Source organism: Oryctolagus cuniculus, chromosome 8, assembly GCF_964237555.1.
Source record: "Oryctolagus cuniculus chromosome 8, mOryCun1.1, whole genome shotgun sequence".
Taxonomy (NCBI): Eukaryota; Metazoa; Chordata; class Mammalia; order Lagomorpha; family Leporidae; genus Oryctolagus; species Oryctolagus cuniculus.
Genome location: NC_091439.1, coordinates 87,394,984 through 87,414,479, shown reverse-complemented (window position 1 = coordinate 87,414,479; position 19,496 = coordinate 87,394,984). Strand labels below are relative to the sequence as shown.

Sequence of the window (19,496 nt, the reverse complement as noted above, 5' to 3'; positions counted from 1 at the left end):
TGAAAAAAAAGAAATAAAGAAGCTTAACTGTTCCAGTGACTACAGAATATTGTGGCTCTATCAACCATTGTGACACTGGAGCAGGTGTATTGACAAAAAACTATGCCTTGGGGACAGAACATGGTATGAGGCCCAGACAGAATATGGACATTTTCTAAAGAAAACAGAATAAGGCATGTCCATAAGAGATTTTCAAATGAATTTTTAAATGAAATTATTAGAGTCTTTTGAAAAAATTGGCATCAAACTTCATGTCCCTGGCAACAATGAATATGAATCCTTTAGATAACTTAAATTTTTGATATCTTAAATATTGATAAAGCATTTTATTATATATATAAATAATTATGTATACAAACACTTTACACTGTATTTTCAAATCAAAGAAAAATCTAAGTCTTATAGTATTTGGCCAATAACAAAATGGTTTTAAATGAAGCTTTTTCAATTATAAAACAAATATACAGTTATGGAAAAAAAATTAAAAATGAATAAAACTCCCCTACTCACACAAAATGTACATAGTTAGCTTAACTATGAAAGCTTGTATAATGTTATCTTTATATCCAGTTTTAGCTCATTGCAAAAATTGCAAAAATTAATGAGCCAAATAAATAGCAGTAATGGGAACCCTCTTACAAGTATTCTCTTGCAAAGTGTGAGGTGCTGCCTTGTTGAAATTATTTCCAATAGCAGTGTATGGGGACAGAAAATTACTGAAATATGAAGATATTTCTACAAGTTTGTAGAACAACAGAATTTAAGTATGAGTTTATTTTGGTGCAAAAATATTTTTCCATATAGTAAAAAAGATTTGTGTGGCCAGCATTATGGCATAGTGGGTAAAGCTGCCGCCTGCAGTGCTGGCATCCCATATGGGCACCAGTTCAAATCCTGGCTGCTCCACTTCCCATTCAGCTCCCTCCTTATGGTCTGGGAAAGCAGTAGAAAATGGCCGAATTCCTTGAGACTCTGAACCCACATGGGACACCTGGAAGAAAGTCCTGGCTCCTGGCTTCAGGTAAACCCAGTTCCAGCTATTTTGGCCATTTGGAGAATGAACCAGCAGATGGAAGACCTCTCTTCCATCTCTAACTCTGCCTTTTAAATAAATATATAAATCTTAAAAAGAAAAGATTTGTTTATTTGGAGTGCAGAGAGAAAGGAACAGATTTGAGATCTCAGATCTTCCATTTGCTGATTCACTCTCCAAATGGATGCAAGGCAGGAGCCAGGAACTCCATCCTGGTCTCCCATTTGGGCTGCAGGGACCAAAGTACTTGGGCCATCTTCTGCTGTTTTCCCAGGTGCATTAGTAGGAAGGTGGAGTGTAAACAGAGCAGTCTGGACTCAAACCAGCACTCCAATATGGGATACTGGTATCGCGAAAAAGCAGCTTAACGCACTGGCACAAGGCTGGCCCCTCAAAAATGTTTTTTTGCACCAAAGCAGCCAGCCCAGTTCTCCACAAACACCTTGAAGTACTCTCATTAACGTAGCTCTGAGCTGTCTGTTGGTAAGCTTCCAAGACAGGATTTCCGTGTCCTGTGTTCCTGCAGGGGGAGGTAGGCATACTCACTACAGCATCCCAAGTTGGGCACATGTTCATCCCAGGGCTCCCCAGTGCCCATCAGGCTTGGCTCAGGCTCCTACAAGTCACTGGCCAGTGGTCAGCAGTGGGAGTATGTACTGAATGGTAGACCACCCCCCCCACGCCAAGCCTCAACTGGTTCCCCTGGGAATTACCGTGCCACGTCACAATGTGGGCCAAAGCTTTCAGCAGCTGAACACTGGAGGTCGCGTTAACTCTCACCCTCGGTGGTTCTGTTTGAGCATCACCTCCATAGAAAAGCCTTTGCAGAAATCAAACTACAGAACTGAGCACCCGACTCAGTCAGTGAATGGGTGAGTGACAATGCATGAATGAGGCTGGAGCCGAGAGGCGATGACCGTCTGCCTTTCCATCACGAGGAAGATGACCACTGTGCACCATTTGCTTGGCAGGTGAGAGACTCGGCTCAGTCCTTCCTGACCGTGCATGTGCCCCTCTACGTGTCCTACATCTACGTGACCGCCCCCCGCGGCTGGGCCTCCTTGGAGCACCACACCGAGATGGAGTTTTCCTTCTTCTACGACACCGTTCTCTGGAGAACAGGTACACCCACTGACATCCTAACCTCCTCCTTCCTTATACCCGAGCACGAGTGAAAGAAAAACACTAGTGATTTACAGCAGCGGCACTCCTCATCCGATGGTCCTGGAGGGCTGCCCATGCCTGGCACAGGTACAAATCTGCAGTTCCTGAAAACCAATGACGTCCCTACCTGCTGAAGCTGGAATGCCTCAGCACAGACAGCCAGGGGCCCAGAGCAGGGGACAGCAAGTCACAGATGGGTCCCAGACTGCCTGCCATTGTCAGGAGGGCGGGTTTTAGAACACAGTGGTGTTTCTCCTCTCTTACGTTGTGCTTTGTGTTGGAGAAGCAAACAGGCCTTCGCTTTAGCAGTGCGGAAATCCAAAGATGTGTCCACAGCACTTGGTGATGTGCTTTAGGTCCAGCAGCCCGCACTCTCCATCGTTTGCTCTTTGGTTGCAGGCTCAGGAGAAAGGATTTTACCCTTCAGCACCTCAGGGACTGCAGGGCTGAATGTTTTAAATGAGCCTCCCCCAAGTACTGCCCTCTCCAAGAAGAGCTCCCAGGCATGACTGGGCGACAGCCCCTGCCACCCTGCTCCTGCAGAAATGGTATCCAGAATTCGCTGGCTCTGCCCTCCGCTCCCTCCAGGGGGCGCACTGCCTGTGTGCTCTTTGGTTTATCTCTCTCCCCTTTTCTTCGGCTCCCATTCTCCCGGTCTCTGAGGCAGAGACACTAAAATGTCGCTGCATTCTTTAGTTGGGCTTCCTGTCTGGTGTTCAAAGTTCCACCCTGTCCTCTGTGAGGCGACTCAAGTGCTAATCATTGATTTGCTTTCTGTTTCTCAGAGGAAGGTAACCTCAGGAAGCTTCCCATCCTGGGTCAATAATTCCTGGAGCTTTGTTTTGTTAACTTTGCATCTCCCTCCTTTGGCTCCCCTGTGGTCTGGGACCATGCTTACCTCTTTGGGGATCAGGGCTGCAATTGTCTTATTAAAGCCACAGCTCATTCCTGTCCTGCCTGTGCAGCTGGCCTTCTACAAGCTTCCCTGCAATGCTCCTGTGGTTCAGGTACCAAAGGTAGCAAGCAGGACTTAGGGCTTTATTAACTCCTGAAAAGTGTCCTGGCAAGAAAAATGAAACTACAGTCTGAAGGAGATGTGCTATAATCACAAAGTTTGATGTTGAGCTGTACGATCCATTTTTATTTTCTCAGCTTTGGACTAAGCAGTTACAGATATGTAGGTTATGTCCATGATGGTGGAGCAATTTTTTTTTTTAAAGAGACCAGTGGAATGAGCTGTCTTAATTGGCAAGTGTCCCTCTAGGGTCAATTATCACATGAATAAATGTGCTCTGATGTTACATTCAAGTCCATGTCCGGTTCTCCTTAAAGATGTCCCTGGGCTAACATTCACATAGTGACTATCTGGGCGGTCATCTCTGTGCCTTGACCTGGGCGTTTTGTGTGTGCTGCCTACCCAGGAATCCAGACGGACAGTGTGCTCTCTGCGAGGCTGCAGATAATAAGAATCTATATTCGAGAAGATGGTCGTCTCGTCATTGAATTCAAGACCCATGCCAAGTTCAGAGGTAGTGTTGGTGCTGCTTTTTTATTTAAAAAAAATATATATTTCAGATATACAGACAAGTTGAAGGAACGGAGCAATGAAAAGGTCAAAATGTTAGCCTTTTCCCATCTTTGCAATACCTTTTTTTGGCCACACTATTTCCAAACAAGCTGCAGTCTTCATGTGACACTGCTCTGAATACTTGAGTGGACATCTCCTAAGGTTTCCCCACACATTCACAGTGCCGTTATCACATCCCAGAGAGTCAGCACTGGCTCAATATCCAATCTCTATTTACATTTTCTCTATTGTCCCACAAATGCCTTCTCCATTTGTGTATTTCTTTGTATTTTATATCTGCTTTCATAAAAGGAAGGCCAATCTAATCAAGCTTTGTGTTACCTCTCGGCTGTTATTTTACCCAAAATACCCCCCCACAGGTGGGTTTTACATTATGTCACACAGTGGGGACATCTTATTGAGTAGCCCTTACCTTTGTATTGTCTACCATTGTCCACTCTGCCAACGCCTCTTTTATTGGACGCTGATACTTCTATTTATAAGCCATTAGAGTTTTCTACCTCCATGAAACATGTTGGTCGACACACAAAGCTAAGTGTGTTCCATGTTCATTGTCATATGGAGACCCCTATTGTGGTGAACATGCTCCCTGCCCCTTGTGTGCGCCGGCCCCTTCATACTGTTCATAAACACAGACACGGCCTTCATGACTCTGCTCAGTAGGCTCATGGGCTGGCTTGCGATGCCTGCCTTGCTGCCCCAGCCAGTGTGGTGTTCACGCTAGGGCGCCAGGGCCTCACCTTAGCTGCTCAACAGAAGAGGCTAGATTCAGCCTGCAGGATCTGGAGGGGTGTCGTCACAAGTACAACAAAACTCACAAACAAGTGTGTGTTCTCCCTTGAAACAGGGCAGTTTGTGATGGAGCACCACACTCTCCCGGATGTGAAATCTTTCATCCTCACTCCCGACCACCTGGGAGGAATTGAGTTTGACCTGCAGCTGCTGTGGAGTGCGCAGACCTTTGATTCTCCCTACCAGCTCTGGAGAGCCACAAGCTCCTACAACAGGTGAGTACACTGCTCGAGGCCTCCAGAGCGAGTTTCCGCTGCTTGCAGGAGCTTGGGACCTGGGGTTTTTCTTTGAAGTCTGCATTTCTGTGTTAGATAGAAACAACCCTCCAGCAAGCAGAAAGAGCCATAAATCTAGATCAGGTCAACTTCTCGTGCATGAACCAAAAAGTGCTCATGCTTGCTGCACACCTCCTGGTCTCATTCATGCCTTCCATTCACACCCCCCTGGAAAGTCAGTCTTGTGGCAGTCCACCTTCGAGGGACGCTGGGAAACATGTCCACCTGAAACCTTAGAATAAAGACGTTTTGTCTCTACTACACAGCAATACAAAATCTAGGAAGTTCATTTATTAGGTCTAGGTGCCAGTCCTGGTGATGCAAGCAAGACTTACTCCTCTCCCGTACCACAGAAAATAGAAAAGTATCCCGTTTATAAAAGGGGATAAATATTGTCTCCATTTAATAGATCGTGAAACTAAAAGTGACCTTTAATGAGAAAATCCTTTTCCAGTTCCACAGTTAAGAAGTGGCATGTTATCTTAAGCATCATCTTTAAAAAGTCTTCCTTAATTACAGATTTTTCTCACGTAGCAAATATTTTAATTGTATAACAAATCCTTTGAAGTCAGCATACAGTCATCTTCAGGGAGGATGATTCATGTACTTTGTCCCAATTTATAGGCAGAGAAATTGTCCTCCCGTAAGTCCTCTGCTGACACCTCCTTGCAGGACACGAGGTTCAACCCTCCCAGATCCAGCCTTCCAGCCACCAGCAGCCCCTCTGTACCTCAGGACCTCTGCATTTCCCTCTGCCCTTCCTGTTCTTCGTGCCCACCAAACTAACTCCCAAGACCCAGCTCAAGTGCTGCCCAAGCTGACAGCAGCCCTCTACTGCTGCCCCCCCCCCACCTTGTCCCGGCTTCCACCAGAACATGGCTCATCATCTGTGGTCTGTTGGCTGCTCCCATTGTGTCACCAAGCTGTGAGCATCCCCAGGGTTGAAGGCAAGTCTGACCCCCCCTTAAGTCACCAGCATCCCAGGTTTTAGTGCCTGGTTGTGAGGTCAGGTGATCAAATACAAACAAACAGCAAAGGCAGACATCACCAAGCCCTGTGCTCAGTGTACCGAGAGGATCAGAACACCCAGACTGCAGTTGTGCAGGGACTGAGAGCCCCTGGAGGCTGAGGATTTACACAAGGCTTTCCTGGGGACTGGGGCAACTTGTACTCATTTTGTGATAGGCAATTTTTTTTTTAAGATTTTACTTATTGATTTCAGAGGTAGAGCGACAGAGAGAGGGGTCTGCCATCCACTGGTTCACTCCCCAAATGACAGCAAAGGTGGGTGACAGGCCAATCCAAAGCCAGGAGCCAGAAGCTTCATCCTGGTCTCCCCCGTGGGTACAGGGGCCCAAGCATTTGGGCCATCTTCCACTGCTTTCCCAGGCCATAGGCAGAGAGCTGGATTGTAAGAGAAGCAGGCAGGAGAAGAACCAGCACCTATAGGGACGCCGGTGACACAGGTGGAAGCTTAGCCTACTGTGCCACAGGGCCGGCCCCAAGATATTTGCCTTTGTAAAAGGGCAAGAGGGGACTACAAGATTAATAACTTTGCACGAGGTCTGTATCGGGCCTATTTGCAGGTTTAGTGCAGAAACTATCCCAACTAGTATTTAGCAATGGGAGAAAGGACTGAGAGCTCAGGAGAATATGCAACCTGCCCTGCATTCATCTGGTCAACCAATATTTGTTGAATGTTTCCTGTGTGTCACAGAAGGTCCTGGGTGCTTAGAATATATCAGGAAGCAAAGATTTCCTAAACTTACATACAGTAACTTAACAAAGTAAGAATATATTACACAGTAAACTTAATAAGTATGACATGTCCGAAGCTGGTAAGTGCTATGGAAAAACTCATAAAACAAGGGAATCTGGAATAGGAGTTTATTTTAAGTTCAGATGTTCCCAGGAGAGCACACGAGGAAGGCCCATTTGAACACAGCCTTGAAGTAGGGGGCCCGCATCATGGCATACTGGGTAAAGCAGACATCTGTGTCCCATAGGGGTGCCAGTTCATGTGCCGGCTGCTCCATTTCCATTCAAGCTCCCTGCTATTGGCCTAGTAAAGTAGCATGTGTTTGGGCTCCCCCACCCACGTGGCAAACCCAGATGGAACTCTTAGCTTTCACCTGGGTGTTGTAGCCATTTGGGAAATGAACCAACAGGTGCAAGATTTCTCTCTGTCTCTTTCTGTAACTCTTTCAAATAAATAAATCATACCAAAAATGACTTGAAGGAGTTGGCTAGGCAGATATCTGAGGGCAGGGTTCCTGGCATGCTGGAGAAATGCAAGGTGGTTCCTGTGGCTGCAGGGAAGTGAGCCACGAGGAGGGGCACAGATGATCAGGTCAAAGCAGTGAGGAGTGGGGGTGGAAGCAGTGAGGTCTCGTAAGGCACGGAGTAGACAGGGCTCTTACTCTGGTGCAGCAGGAGCCCCTACAAAGCTGGAGCAGAGAAGCCACATTATCTGACCTGAGGTCTGGAAACCAAGAGTCTGACATGGACTGTGAAGTATTTCTGTTAAGGGTTACTGTTCACCTGTTATGTGTCTGATGTCATGTACTTCAGATACGGTGTACAAGGTCTCGTTTCCTGCCAGGATTTGGAGAAACACAGGGCTCATGCAGGCAAGTTTTCTCAGCTCCTTCCTGCTCTGAATTCTGCATGTGTAAACAAAGGCCCTGAGAGTTTGTGTGGTGTATCTAAACTCATATACCATGGCACCAGCAAAGCCAAGCCAGGGTTGGATTTTTCTCCTGGTTTCTAGCCTATGCCAGTCCACTAAGTTGCCCCCCAGGGTATGTTACATAAATGTTATTTTCTTTGGCCAAATCTGTACTCTACCTTTACTAATAAGTAGACACATGACTTTTAAAATGGCCAAAGAACCAACCCAGCAAAAGTAAAGCCTGTCCACAGATCACTCACAGTCTTAAGACCCATAGCTCTATGCTCTTTCTTTTAATTTGACAGAGTTATAGACAGTGAGAGAGAGAGAGACAGAGAGAAAGGTCTTCCTCCCATTGGTTCACTCCCCCAATGGCCACTACAGCCACCGCTGTGCCAATCCAAAGCCAGGAGCCAGGTGCTTCTTCCTGGTCTCCTATGTGGGTGCAGGGCCCAAGCACCTGGGCCATCCTCCACTGCCCTCCCAGGCCACAGCAGAGAGCTAGACTGGAAGAAGGGCAACCAGGAATAGAACCGGCACCCATATGGGATGCCAGTGCCACAGGCAGAGGATTAACCAAGTGAGCCACAGCATGGGCCCCGAGCTCTATGCTCCTTCAATGGATGGCAGTTTCCCAAGGCTGTTGAAGAATCTTCCTGATGTTTCTGGATGTTCGTTTACCTTTCATTCAGCCTGTCAGGGCTAGAGCTGCTACTCCATGGCAAGCATATGAAATAATGCAGGTGAGGGGCACACAGGCCTCACGCTTTCAGTGTCATGACCTGGAGAAGCCTGGGTCCCACCACGAACAGGGAGATATCACCTCCAGTGAGAGGGGGTATTGTTCTTCATTGTCACACAGGAGTACGGCATAGAGCCAAATACAAGTGCAATGGGCTGGGTGTTCTGTGGGCCACTGCTTCCATTCTCTTCTGCAGTGGAGTCCTGGGCACTGGCCAGCTCTTCTTTTCAGAGGAACACCTGGCACTGTCATATCTTAGTAAATAAAAGCTTTTGCATCAGGGAAAGTGTGGAACAGGGCATCAACAAGAAACACTAAACCCAAATTACTAAACAAGTTTCATGGTGTCTAAAGGAAACAGCCAATTCTGTTTTGTCATCATCTGAAATTTTCAGTTTTAGCAATAGCATGCCTTTCTCAGCAGAGTTGGGTGAAGGAGACCAGTACTATTTAACACCTCTGGATCAGAGAGGAGTCCCTTGCAGGGGTATAGCTCAGGGGTACAGCATCTGACTACAGAGAGGAGTTCCTGAAAATGTCATTTATAGGTTTGACAAGTTCTTGAATGCCAGGCACCAAAGCAGTGTGAAGTCTGTTTAATGACAGCTTTTCAGGTAAGTTAATAATCTACCAGCCCTTCCCTATGCCCATAGTCTGCTCTTCTCATTTCCAGGAAGGACTACTCGGGGGAATACACCATCTACCTGATCCCTTGTACGGTGCAGCCCACACAGCCGTGGGTTGACCCAGGCGAGAAGCCTTTGGCCTGTACTGCACATGCCCCGGAAAGGTAGGAAAATACAGTCACGCCCCATCACCTGCAAATTCCTTGTTTGTGCCTCCTCCTACTCACCGAAATGTATTTGTAACCCAAAGCGATATTGGCGGTGCTCTCAGTCATTTGCAGGCAGGCACAGGGTGGCAAACACCGGGGCCACACCCACGTTCCCCACTGAGACCATACAAGGTGCCATGCCGCTTCTTGTTTCAGCTCTTATCCTATAGCCCAGTCACCTTTTCATGGTGTGCCCAGTGCCGTGGATTTCACATTTGGGGCCTTTATCCTTGGTGATTTTAAGTGTCATCTAGTGCTTCTAAACCCAAGATGACTGGGATGTGCCACATGGAGCACTGAATCATCTTCTCTCAGATTGCAGTTACAGTGCTATTGGCCACGAGTTAAGTATTAGCCAATCAGCATCTATTAAGCAAAGCGTCTTTAAACACACATGGTTACATATGCAGCAGCTAAGGAAAGTGTTGTGAACAGAGGCTTAGATAAACCTAATCCTGTATTTCTCCAGGGAGCCATGGTGCAATACCTACTACCCTGGTGTTTGTGAATAATGAGAACTAACTATGACATCGGCCCATTCCCACCTAGTCCTGAGACTGCAGCGTGCCATATATTCACTTGGCTTGTACCATGCTTTACTCTCACTGATGCATGGATATTATAGCACTAGATTGGAGCCTAGGATTAAAAGTAACTCTGCTCTCAGCTGGTATAAAGTTCAGGGCCACTTTTCTAGGAGCTAAGCAAAGTATATAGAAAATAATTCTGCAAGAAGATGTTGAAGACGGAGTCTGACCCTGAGAAGTCTCATTGAAATGAGACTTTTAAAAGATGCAAATTGGGAGATTCCAAGATGGCTGAATAGGGAAAAGACGTGCTGATTTTGATGAGGGGAAGATAGCAGAAAAAGAGCAGAGGAAGTGCGTTCCCAGGGGAAGAGTAGTAGGGAAGTTTGCCATCGAAATTATACAGAAATAGGAACCCGTGGAGCAGCATGGAAAGAGTCGACACACAGGACTCCCCCAGCAGGGGGTTGGAAGGGACACCACTTACTGAGAGGTAGGTAAGGGCAGACTGTGGTGGCCTGTGCCACTGAATGAGGGAGATCCTGGCAGACCACACTGAATTTGAGGCCAGCCTGGAGCCCTAGTGGGGTGCAGGTACCCACCTATTCCAGCAGAGAAAAAGCACGTTTTCTCTCCATCCGCCAAAAAGGATGCCCAGCAACCAGCAGGGAGAAAGTACTATCTTGATACCAGGAGAGGCTGAGGTAGCTCTCACCCCTGTGACCAGGGGATTCTGTCACAAGGAGAAATCCACGTTTCCCAATGAGTCCAGCTGTGAGGGTTGACAGGGGGCTGGGCACCCACTTAGGTTGATAGTGGAGTAGAGAGGGAGCTTACTGTTCTAGCACAGGAAAGCATAGTTTTAAAAAAGTGGAGGTAGAGTAGTCTCAGGGAAGAGTTAGGGAAAAAAATGGCAGAGGAAACTACTGAAATTAGAGGGACACAGTGGACCTACATGGAGGGCATGGTGCCCACGGCGCGGGACTCCAGCAGCCAAGAGCCTATACACCAGCGCTAGACAGTGAGGTGAGACGAGACTGCAGTATCCCGGGCCACTGGCAGAAAAAAAAAGCAGCAGGAAGAGCCTAGAGGGAACAAGGCTTGAAGCCCCATGGGGGAAGGTGCACCAGCCTAACTAAAGGATAGAGAAAAAAAAGGGGGGGGATGGTATGGACACATTTCTCTGTCTCCAATCACTTTACAAAGGCGTACAAGCCAATAGAGCGGGTGCCATATTGGACATACACAACAGCTGTGCCAGCTCGTGTCTGTGCCCCATGATCAGCCAAGTGGAGACTCCTGACTCTGGTGGGGAGAAATAACAGGAGAATAGGAGCTTGTGACTGTGTGAAGATTCTGAACCTGGACTGTGAAAAAAAAAAAAAAGAAAGAAACTGAGGGTGTGTGGGAGAACTCATGGTGTGGATGGGACTTTGGGTAGTCTCAGTGAGAGACGCCATAAGCTTGGGTGGCCCTGGTTACCTGGTGAGAGGCATTGCTGGGGAATCTGAACTTACACCGAGAACTGCACAGATCCTTTGTGTGGTTCTTGGGACAGAGCAGAAGAATATTATACCCACTGGGGCTAGCACTCTGGCCCTGGTCTCCATTGAGAAGACCTCAGCTGAGCAGAATACGCTTCCCTTCTGATTAAAAAAGAGAGAAGATTTACCACACCAAACCTGGATGTGTCACCTTAGGCACGCCCTTAACCCTGGAGAACTGAACAGAGCTTTCTGGCCACACCCACTACAAGCCTCTAGAGATTCACTGAATGCAGACATTCCATTCATCGACAGAGTCATAGTATAACAATAAAAGCCACCACAGCGGGGGTGTGGGGGAGAACCAATGATTATCTCCACAAATGCAGAACAAGAACCGCAACATTCCAAGAAACAAGAATAAAGAAGATAACATGACACTCCCAAAAGAACATGACCCTTCAAAACTAGATTATGAATACGATGAGATAGAAGAAATGCAAGAAATCAAACTCAAAAATTGATCAGATGATATAGAAGTCATCAAAAGCAAACAAACCAACTACTGAAATCCATGCAGGACATGAAAGAAAACCTCTCCCATGAAATTGAAATCTTAAAGAGGAATCAAAAGGAAATGAATTCAATAGAACATAAAAAATGCAGTTGAGAGCCTTGAAAACAGAATCAGTGAGGCAGAAGAGAATCCCTGACTTAGAAGACAGCACAGGAAAGTATACAGTCAAACCAAAGACAAGAAGAGGAAATTAGAAATCTAAAAAATATTGTTGAGAATCTACAGGATACTATTAAAAAACCCAACATTCGGGTTCTAGGAGTTCCTGAAGGCATGGAGAGAGAGAAAGGAAAGAAGGCCTTTTTAGTGAAATAGTAGCAGAAAACTTCCCGGGTTTGGAGAAAGAGATGTCCAAGTACAGGAAGCACATAGAACTCTCAATAGACATGACCAGAAAAGATCCTTGCCATGACACACTGTAATAAAACTCACCACAGTGAAACATAAAGAGAATATTCTAAAATGTGAAAAAAAGAAACACCAGATTACGTTCAGAGATTCTCCAATTAGACTCACAAGAGACTTCTCGTCAGAAACCCTGCAGGCTAGGAGAGAATGGTGAGATATAGCCCAAGTACTAAGGAAAAAAAAAACTGTCATCCCAGAATATTATACCCTACAAAGCTCTCATTTGTGAATGAAGGTGAAATAAAGTCCTTTCATAGCAAACAGAAATTGAAAGAATTTGTCACCACTTGTCCAGCCCTGCAAAAGATGCTTAAAGATGTGTTACACACAAAAACAAACATGTTCATCAATATGAAAGAAGGTAAAGGAAGAAAATCTCTCCATAAAAGATCACAGGAAGTTCAAAGTATAAATTAGGAATATCTTTGGAAAAATGGCAGGGCAAGGTCATTACTCATCTTTTTTCTTTTTAAAGCTTTATTTATTTGAAAGTCAGAGTTACACAGAGAGAGGAGAGGCACAGAGAGGGAGGGAGGGAGGGAGGTCTTCTAACCGATAGTTCACTCCCCAATCGGCTGCAATAGCTGGAGCTGCGCCGAAACGAAGCCAGGAGCCGAGAGCTTCTTCTGGGTCTCCCACGCAGGTGCAGAGGCCCAAGGACTTGGGCCATCCTCTACTGCTTTCCCAGGCCATAGCAGAGAGCTGGATCGGAAGTGGAGCAGCCAAGTCTCAAACCAGCACCCATATGGGATGCCAGAGCTTCAGGCCGGGGCATTAACTCTGCTGCACCACAGTACCAGGTCAAGTCATTACTTATCATTAGTCACATTGAATGTAAATGGCCTCAACTCTCCAGTTAAAAGGCACAAACTGGCTGAATGGATTAAAAAAACAAAGCCCATCTATTTACAAGAAGTACATCTTTCCAACAAAGGTGCAAACAGACTGAAAGTGAAAGGCTGCAAAAAGATAATCCATGCCAACAGAAAACAAAAAGAGCTGGCGTAGCCATCTTAATATCAGACAAAATAAACTTTAACACAAAATCTGTTAAAAGAGACAAAGAGGGGCACTATATAATGATTAAGGGATCTATTCAACAGGAAGATGTAACTATTATAAACATATGCACCTAATTATAGGGCACCTGATTATTTAAAAGAAATATTAAGGGATTTAAAGGTAGACTTAGACTCCAATACAGTAGTATTAGGGGACTTCCACTCCACTTTCAGCAATGGACAAATCAACCAGCCAGAAAATCAACAAGAAAACAGATTTAATCGACACTATAGACCAAGTGGACCTAACAGATATCTATAGCACTTTTCATCCTACACTTGAAGAATACACATTCTTCTCAGCAGTGCATGGAACTTTCTCTAGGAATGACCACATGCTAGACCATAAAGCAAGTCTCAGCAAATTCAAAAAAGTCGAAATCATACCATGCATCTTGAAGCTGGAAATCAGCAACTCAGGAATCTCTAGAACATATGCAAACACATGGAGATTGAACAACATGCTCCTGAATGAACAGTGGGTCAAGGAGAAATCAAAAGAAAAATCAAAAGATTTCTGGGAGCAATTGAAGATAACAACACAATATATCAAAACTTATGGGATACAGCAAAAGAATTGTTAAGAAGAAAGTTTATAGCAACTGGTGCATACATCAAGAAATTGGAAAGGCACCAAATAAATGAGCTATTAGTGCATCTTAAGGATCTAGAAAGACTACAGCAAACCAAACCCAAAACTAGGAGAAAAGAAATAAGTTAGAGAAGAAATCAACGAAATTGAACCCAAAAAATCATTACAAAAGATCAGCAAAATGAAGAGCTACAAAGAGATCAAGAATTCCACAACAACAAAAAAACAACCCACTTAAGAGATGGGCCAAGGACCTAAATAGACGTTTTTTAAAAAAAGAGGAAATCCAAACGGCCAACAGACACATGAAAAATGTTCAGGATCACTAGCCATCAGGGAAATGCAAATCAAAACCACAATGAGATTTTCACCTCACCCTAGTCAGAATGGCTTACATACAGAAATCAACTAACAACCTATGCTGCCATGGATGTGGGGGAAAAGGCACACTAATCCACTATTGGTGGGAATGCAAACTGGTAAAGCCACTACAGAAGGCAGTTTGGAGATTGCTCAGAAACCAAAATATGACCATATGACCCAGACATCCCACTCCTCAAAATTTACCCAAGGGGAATTAAATTGGCAAATAAAAGAGATATCTGTAACTCAATGTTTATTGCAGCTCAATTCATAATAGCTAAGACATGGGACCAACCTAAAAGCTCATCAACAGAAGACTGGATAAAGAAATTATGGGATATGTACTCTAGAATACTACACAGCAGGTTGGCGCCATGGGTCACTTGGCTAATCTTCCGCCTGTGGCGCCAGCACCCCAGGTTCTAGTCCTGGTTGGGGCTCCAGATTCTGTCCCAGCTGCTCCTCTTCCAGTCCAGCTCTCTGCTGTGGCCCGGGAGAGCAGTGAAGGATGACCCAGGTCCTTGGGCCTTGCACCCACATGGGAGACTAGGAGGAAGCACCTGGCTCCTGGCTTCGGATCGGCGCAGCATGCCGGCCGTAGCAGCCACTTGGGGCGAGGGGTGAACCAATGGAAAAAGGAAGACCTTTCTCTCTCTCTCACTGTCCACTCTGCCTGTCAAAAAAAAGGGGTGGGGGGAAGACTGACCTTAACTAGAAGTCCAGAGAATTCATCCACTGAAAAAAAAAGGAGGCAGAGTGTGGGTTCAAGTAAAGGAAGAATTCACAGATTGGCAGAGTAAGGAAGACAGAGGTACCATCTATTTGAACTCAGTGTATTCACAACATGAAAACCAGGCAAGAGTTGGGAATGAGGGATACTGAGGTTTGAAAAGAAATAAAGGGAGGCAGAGTCATCTGAGAAAGAGGTTATGTACCAGAGGAGCATGGCAGTGGCAGACAGGTCAGTGCTGAGACCCAGTTGAGTTACTTTTCAACTGCCACGACCATTTGATCAATGCTGATATACACACACACTTGTGAAACATCAAGATGGCAAGCACAATCATCGCATCCAGAAGTTCCCTCAGGCTCCTGTGTCGTCCCCCTCTTACCCCACCCCTTTCCCCAGGTGTCCACCAATTTTCTTTCACTGTAGAATCATTTGCATAATTGACAGTGTCATAGAAGTGATACCTACTACATGAATTCCTTTTACCTGGCTTATTTTACCCGTGATTATTTTCATACATTCATGTTGCTATGTGCATCAGTGGTTTCTTTCTGGTAGTGCTGAGCTGCATTCCATGGTATGGAGAGGCTGCAGTTTATCAGGTCCCTTGCTGGACATCTGGGTTGAGGAAACTTTTGACTATGACAAATAAAGCTGCTGTGAAGGTACAAGACTTACTTGGATAGGTTTTCCGGTTCCTTGGGTAAATACCTGGAAATGGAATGGCTGGATGGTAGGAGAGATATATGTCTAACTCAAAATGCCAAACTGTTTTCCAAGGTGTTTTTGAATGTTTGTGTACATCCCACCTGCAGTGTGTAAGTGTCCCATTTCTTCTACTTCTTGGGAGAAGTAGTCAGGGAGGTCCTGATGAGGTTAAGAATTAATGAGTAAACTAGAGGGTGTCATTTCCAAGATGGTGGAATAGGGAGAGAGCTTATTGCTCTAGTCTCGGGGAAGACAGTTAAAAAAAAAGTGGAAAGAGTGCAGTGTCAGGAAGAGTTAGAGAGAAAACTGCAGAGGAAACTCCAAGCAAATTAGAGGGACAGTGTGGACCTACGTGGAAGGTGTAGATGCACTCAACTCAGGACTCCAGCAGCTAAGAGCCTCAGCACCAGCTTTGAGGAGGGAGAGGAGACCAGACTGCAGCAGCCCAAGCCACTGATGATAAAGCTGTGGGAAGAGCCTGGCGTGACTGTGGCTTAGGGCCGTGAGGGGGATGGGTACCTGCCAACCTAGAGGAACCTTGACCACTTGGCACTGGTGTCCTGTAACCAGCAGCGAGGGGAGCGCCATTTTGGACATAGGTTAACAGCTGTGCCAGCTCACGTCCGCATGCCCAGCAGCCAGCCAAGAGGAGAAGCTCAGGTCTGGCTGGAAGAGCTGACAGGGGGCTGGGTGCTTGAGACTGTGGGAGCCTTGGGTTCTGGGACTTCAAAAACACTGTGCCTGCATGGGAGGATGCAGGGTTGGGGCCAGGTCTTTGGGAAGTTACTGTGGGCAGCTCCACACACTCAGGGCTCCCTGATTCCCTGGTGAGGGTCAAGGCTGTCGGACCCATGCTCACACTAAAGACTGCACAGATCCTTTGTGTGGCTCTTGTAGCAGCATTGATAAATTTTGTACCCACTCGGGCTAGTGCCCAGGCATTGACCTTCTTGAAGCAGAGCAGGTACCCATGAGACTATGCCAACTGAACAAACTTACCCTCTGATTAAAAAAGAGAGAGAGAGATGGAGAGAGAGAGAGAGAGAGAGAGAGAGAGAGAGAGAGAGAGAGAGAGGAGAGATGGAGAGAGATTACAACACCCAATTTGGATATAACCTGGGACACTCCCGTCATTGTGGAGCACTGAACAGAGCTCCATGGTCACACCCAGCACACACCTCTGGTTTTGCTTTTGTATAACATTTATTTTATTTATTTGAAAGACTGAGTTATAGAGAGAGGTAGGACAGACCACACACTAGGCCATAAAGCAAGTCTCAGAAAATTAAAAAAAAAAAAAATCCAACTCATGCATCTTCTCAAACCACAATGGAATGAGCTGGAAATCACAAACTCATGCATCCCTAATACATATGCAAACACGTGGAGACTAAACAACATTCTCCTGAATGAACAGTGGAACATTGAAAAAATCAAGAGAAATCAAAAAATTTCTGGAATTCAATGAAGATCACAATATAACATATCAAAACTTACAGGATACGGCAAAAGCAGTGTTAAGAGGAAAGTTTATAGCAACTGGTGCCTACATCAAGAAGTTGGAAAGGCACCAAATAAATGAGCTATCAATGCATTTCAAGGACCTAAAAACAAACAAAAACCAGCAAATCAAATCCTATTAGGAGAAAATAATTATAGAGAATAAACAAAATTGAAACCAAAAAATCAATGCAAAAGATCAGTGAAACAAAAAGCTGTTGTTTTGAAAAAACAAAATTTACACACCATTGGCCCAAATAATCAAAAAACAAAGAGGAAGAAAACTCAAATCAATAAAATTAGAAATTAAAAAGGAAATGTAAAAACAGACACCACAGAAATAAGATGAATCATCAGAAATTACTATGAAGAGCTGTATAATAACAAATCTGGAAACCTAAAAAAAATGGATGGATTCCAGGACACATACAACCTAACTAAATTGAGCCAGAAAGACATAGAAAACCTAAACAGACCCAAAACCAAGATGGAAAATGAATCAGTAATAATGACCCTCCCAACAAGGAAAAGCCAAGGACCAGATGGCTTCACTGCTGAATTCTACCAGACATTTAAAGGAGAATTACTTCCAATTCTTCTCAAGCTATTCAAAACAAATGAAAAGGAAGGGAACCTCCCTAAATTCCTTCTATGATACCAGCGTCAGCTTAATCACTACACCTGGAAAAGATAAGAGACAGAGAACTACAGAGCAATTTTCTCGGATGAAAAAAGATGCAAAAATCCTTAACAAAATTCTAGCCAATTGAATTCAACAACACATCAGAAAGATCATTCACCCAGACCAAGTGGGATTTATCCTTGGTATGCATGGATGGTTCAACATTCACAAATCACTCAATGTGACACATCACATTAACAAATTGAAGAACAAAACCTTATAATTATCTCAATAGACACAGAGGAAGCATTTGATAAAAATACAACACCCTTTCACCCTTTCATGATGAAGACTCTAAGCTAACTGGTTATAGAAGGAACATTCCTCAATACAATCAAGGCAATTTATGAAAAACCCATGGCCAGCATCCTATTGAATGGGGAAACGTTGGAAGCATTCCCACTAAGATCTGGAACTGACAAGGATGCCCACTCTCACCATTGCTATTCAATATAGTCCTGGAAGTGTTAGCCAGAGCCATCAGGCAAGAAAAAGAAATAAAAGGGATACAAATTGGGAAGGAGGAAGTCAAACTATCCCTATTTTCAGAAGACATGATTCATGGATTAGAAGAATCACTATCATCAAAATGTCCATATTACCAAAAGCAATTTACAGATTCAATGCAATACCAATCAATATACCAAGGGCATTCTTCTCAGATATATAAATGCTGAAATTCATATGGAAACAAAAGAAACCCCAAATAGGTAAAGCCATCTTATACAACAAAAACAAAGCCAGAGGCATCTCAATACCATATTTCAAGACATACTACAGAGAAATTACAAACAAAACAGCCTGTTATTTGCAAAAAAAATAATAATAATAACAAAAAAGATGGATAGGATGGATAGACCAATGGAACAGAATAGAAATGCCTGGAAATCAATTCAAACATCCACAACCAACTTATATTTGACCAAGGGCTAACACCAATTCCTGGAGTTAGGACTCTAGTCTCTTCAACAAATGGTTCTGGGAAACCTGGATTTCCACATGCCAAAGTATGAAGCAAGACCTTATACCTTACACAAAAATCCACTCAAAATGCATCAAAGACCTAAATCTATAACCTGATACCGTCAAATTATTAGAGAACATAGGGGAAACCCTACTAAACATTGGCACAGGCAGAGAGTTCCTAGAAAAGACTCCAGAGGTACAGACAATCAAAGCCAAAATTGACAAATGGGATTACATCAAATTGAGAAGCTTCTGCCCTGCAAAACACTCAGCAAAATGAAGAGGCAACCAACAGAATCGGAGAAATTATATGCAAAATATCCAACTGATAAAGGATTAATAACAAGAATATACAAAAAGTTCAAAAAACTCAACAATAAACAAACAACTCAGTTAAGAAATGAGCAAATTACTTAAACAGGCATTTTTCAAAAGAGAAAATCCCAATGGTCAACAGACTCATGAAAAAATGCTCAGGATCTCTAAGCCACCAGGGAAATGTAAATCAAAACCACAATGAGGTTTCACCTCACCCCACTTAGAATGGTTCTCATACAGAAAGCAACAAACAACAAATGCTGGGGAGTATGTGGGGAAAAGGTACTCTAATTCACTGTTGGTAGAATGTAAACTGGTAAAGCCACTGTGGAAGATAGTATGGATATACATCAGAAATCTGAATACAGGCCTACTATATGACTCAGCCTTCCCACTCCTGGGTATTTACCTAAAGGAAATGAAATCAGCATATCTGTACCCTTGTGTTTACTACAGCTCAATTCACAATAGCTATATGGA

At 44.5% G+C, this 19,496-nt stretch overlaps 1 protein-coding gene across 3 annotated transcripts in view; it reads left to right on the top strand.

Annotated features, from left to right (window-relative positions):
• Positions 1 to 19,496, top strand: part of FRAS1 (Fraser extracellular matrix complex subunit 1) — a 499,229-nt gene that overhangs the window by 460,113 nt on the left and 19,620 nt on the right. For all 3 annotated transcript variants that reach the window (XM_051820195.2, XM_051820194.2, XM_051820196.2), the window contains 4 exons: positions 2,005 to 2,155; positions 3,619 to 3,726; positions 4,633 to 4,792; positions 8,939 to 9,055. In XM_051820195.2, the coding sequence (XP_051676155.2) occupies positions 2,005 to 2,155; positions 3,619 to 3,726; positions 4,633 to 4,792; positions 8,939 to 9,055 (536 nt within the window). The remainder of the gene's footprint in view (positions 1 to 2,004; positions 2,156 to 3,618; positions 3,727 to 4,632; positions 4,793 to 8,938; positions 9,056 to 19,496) is intronic.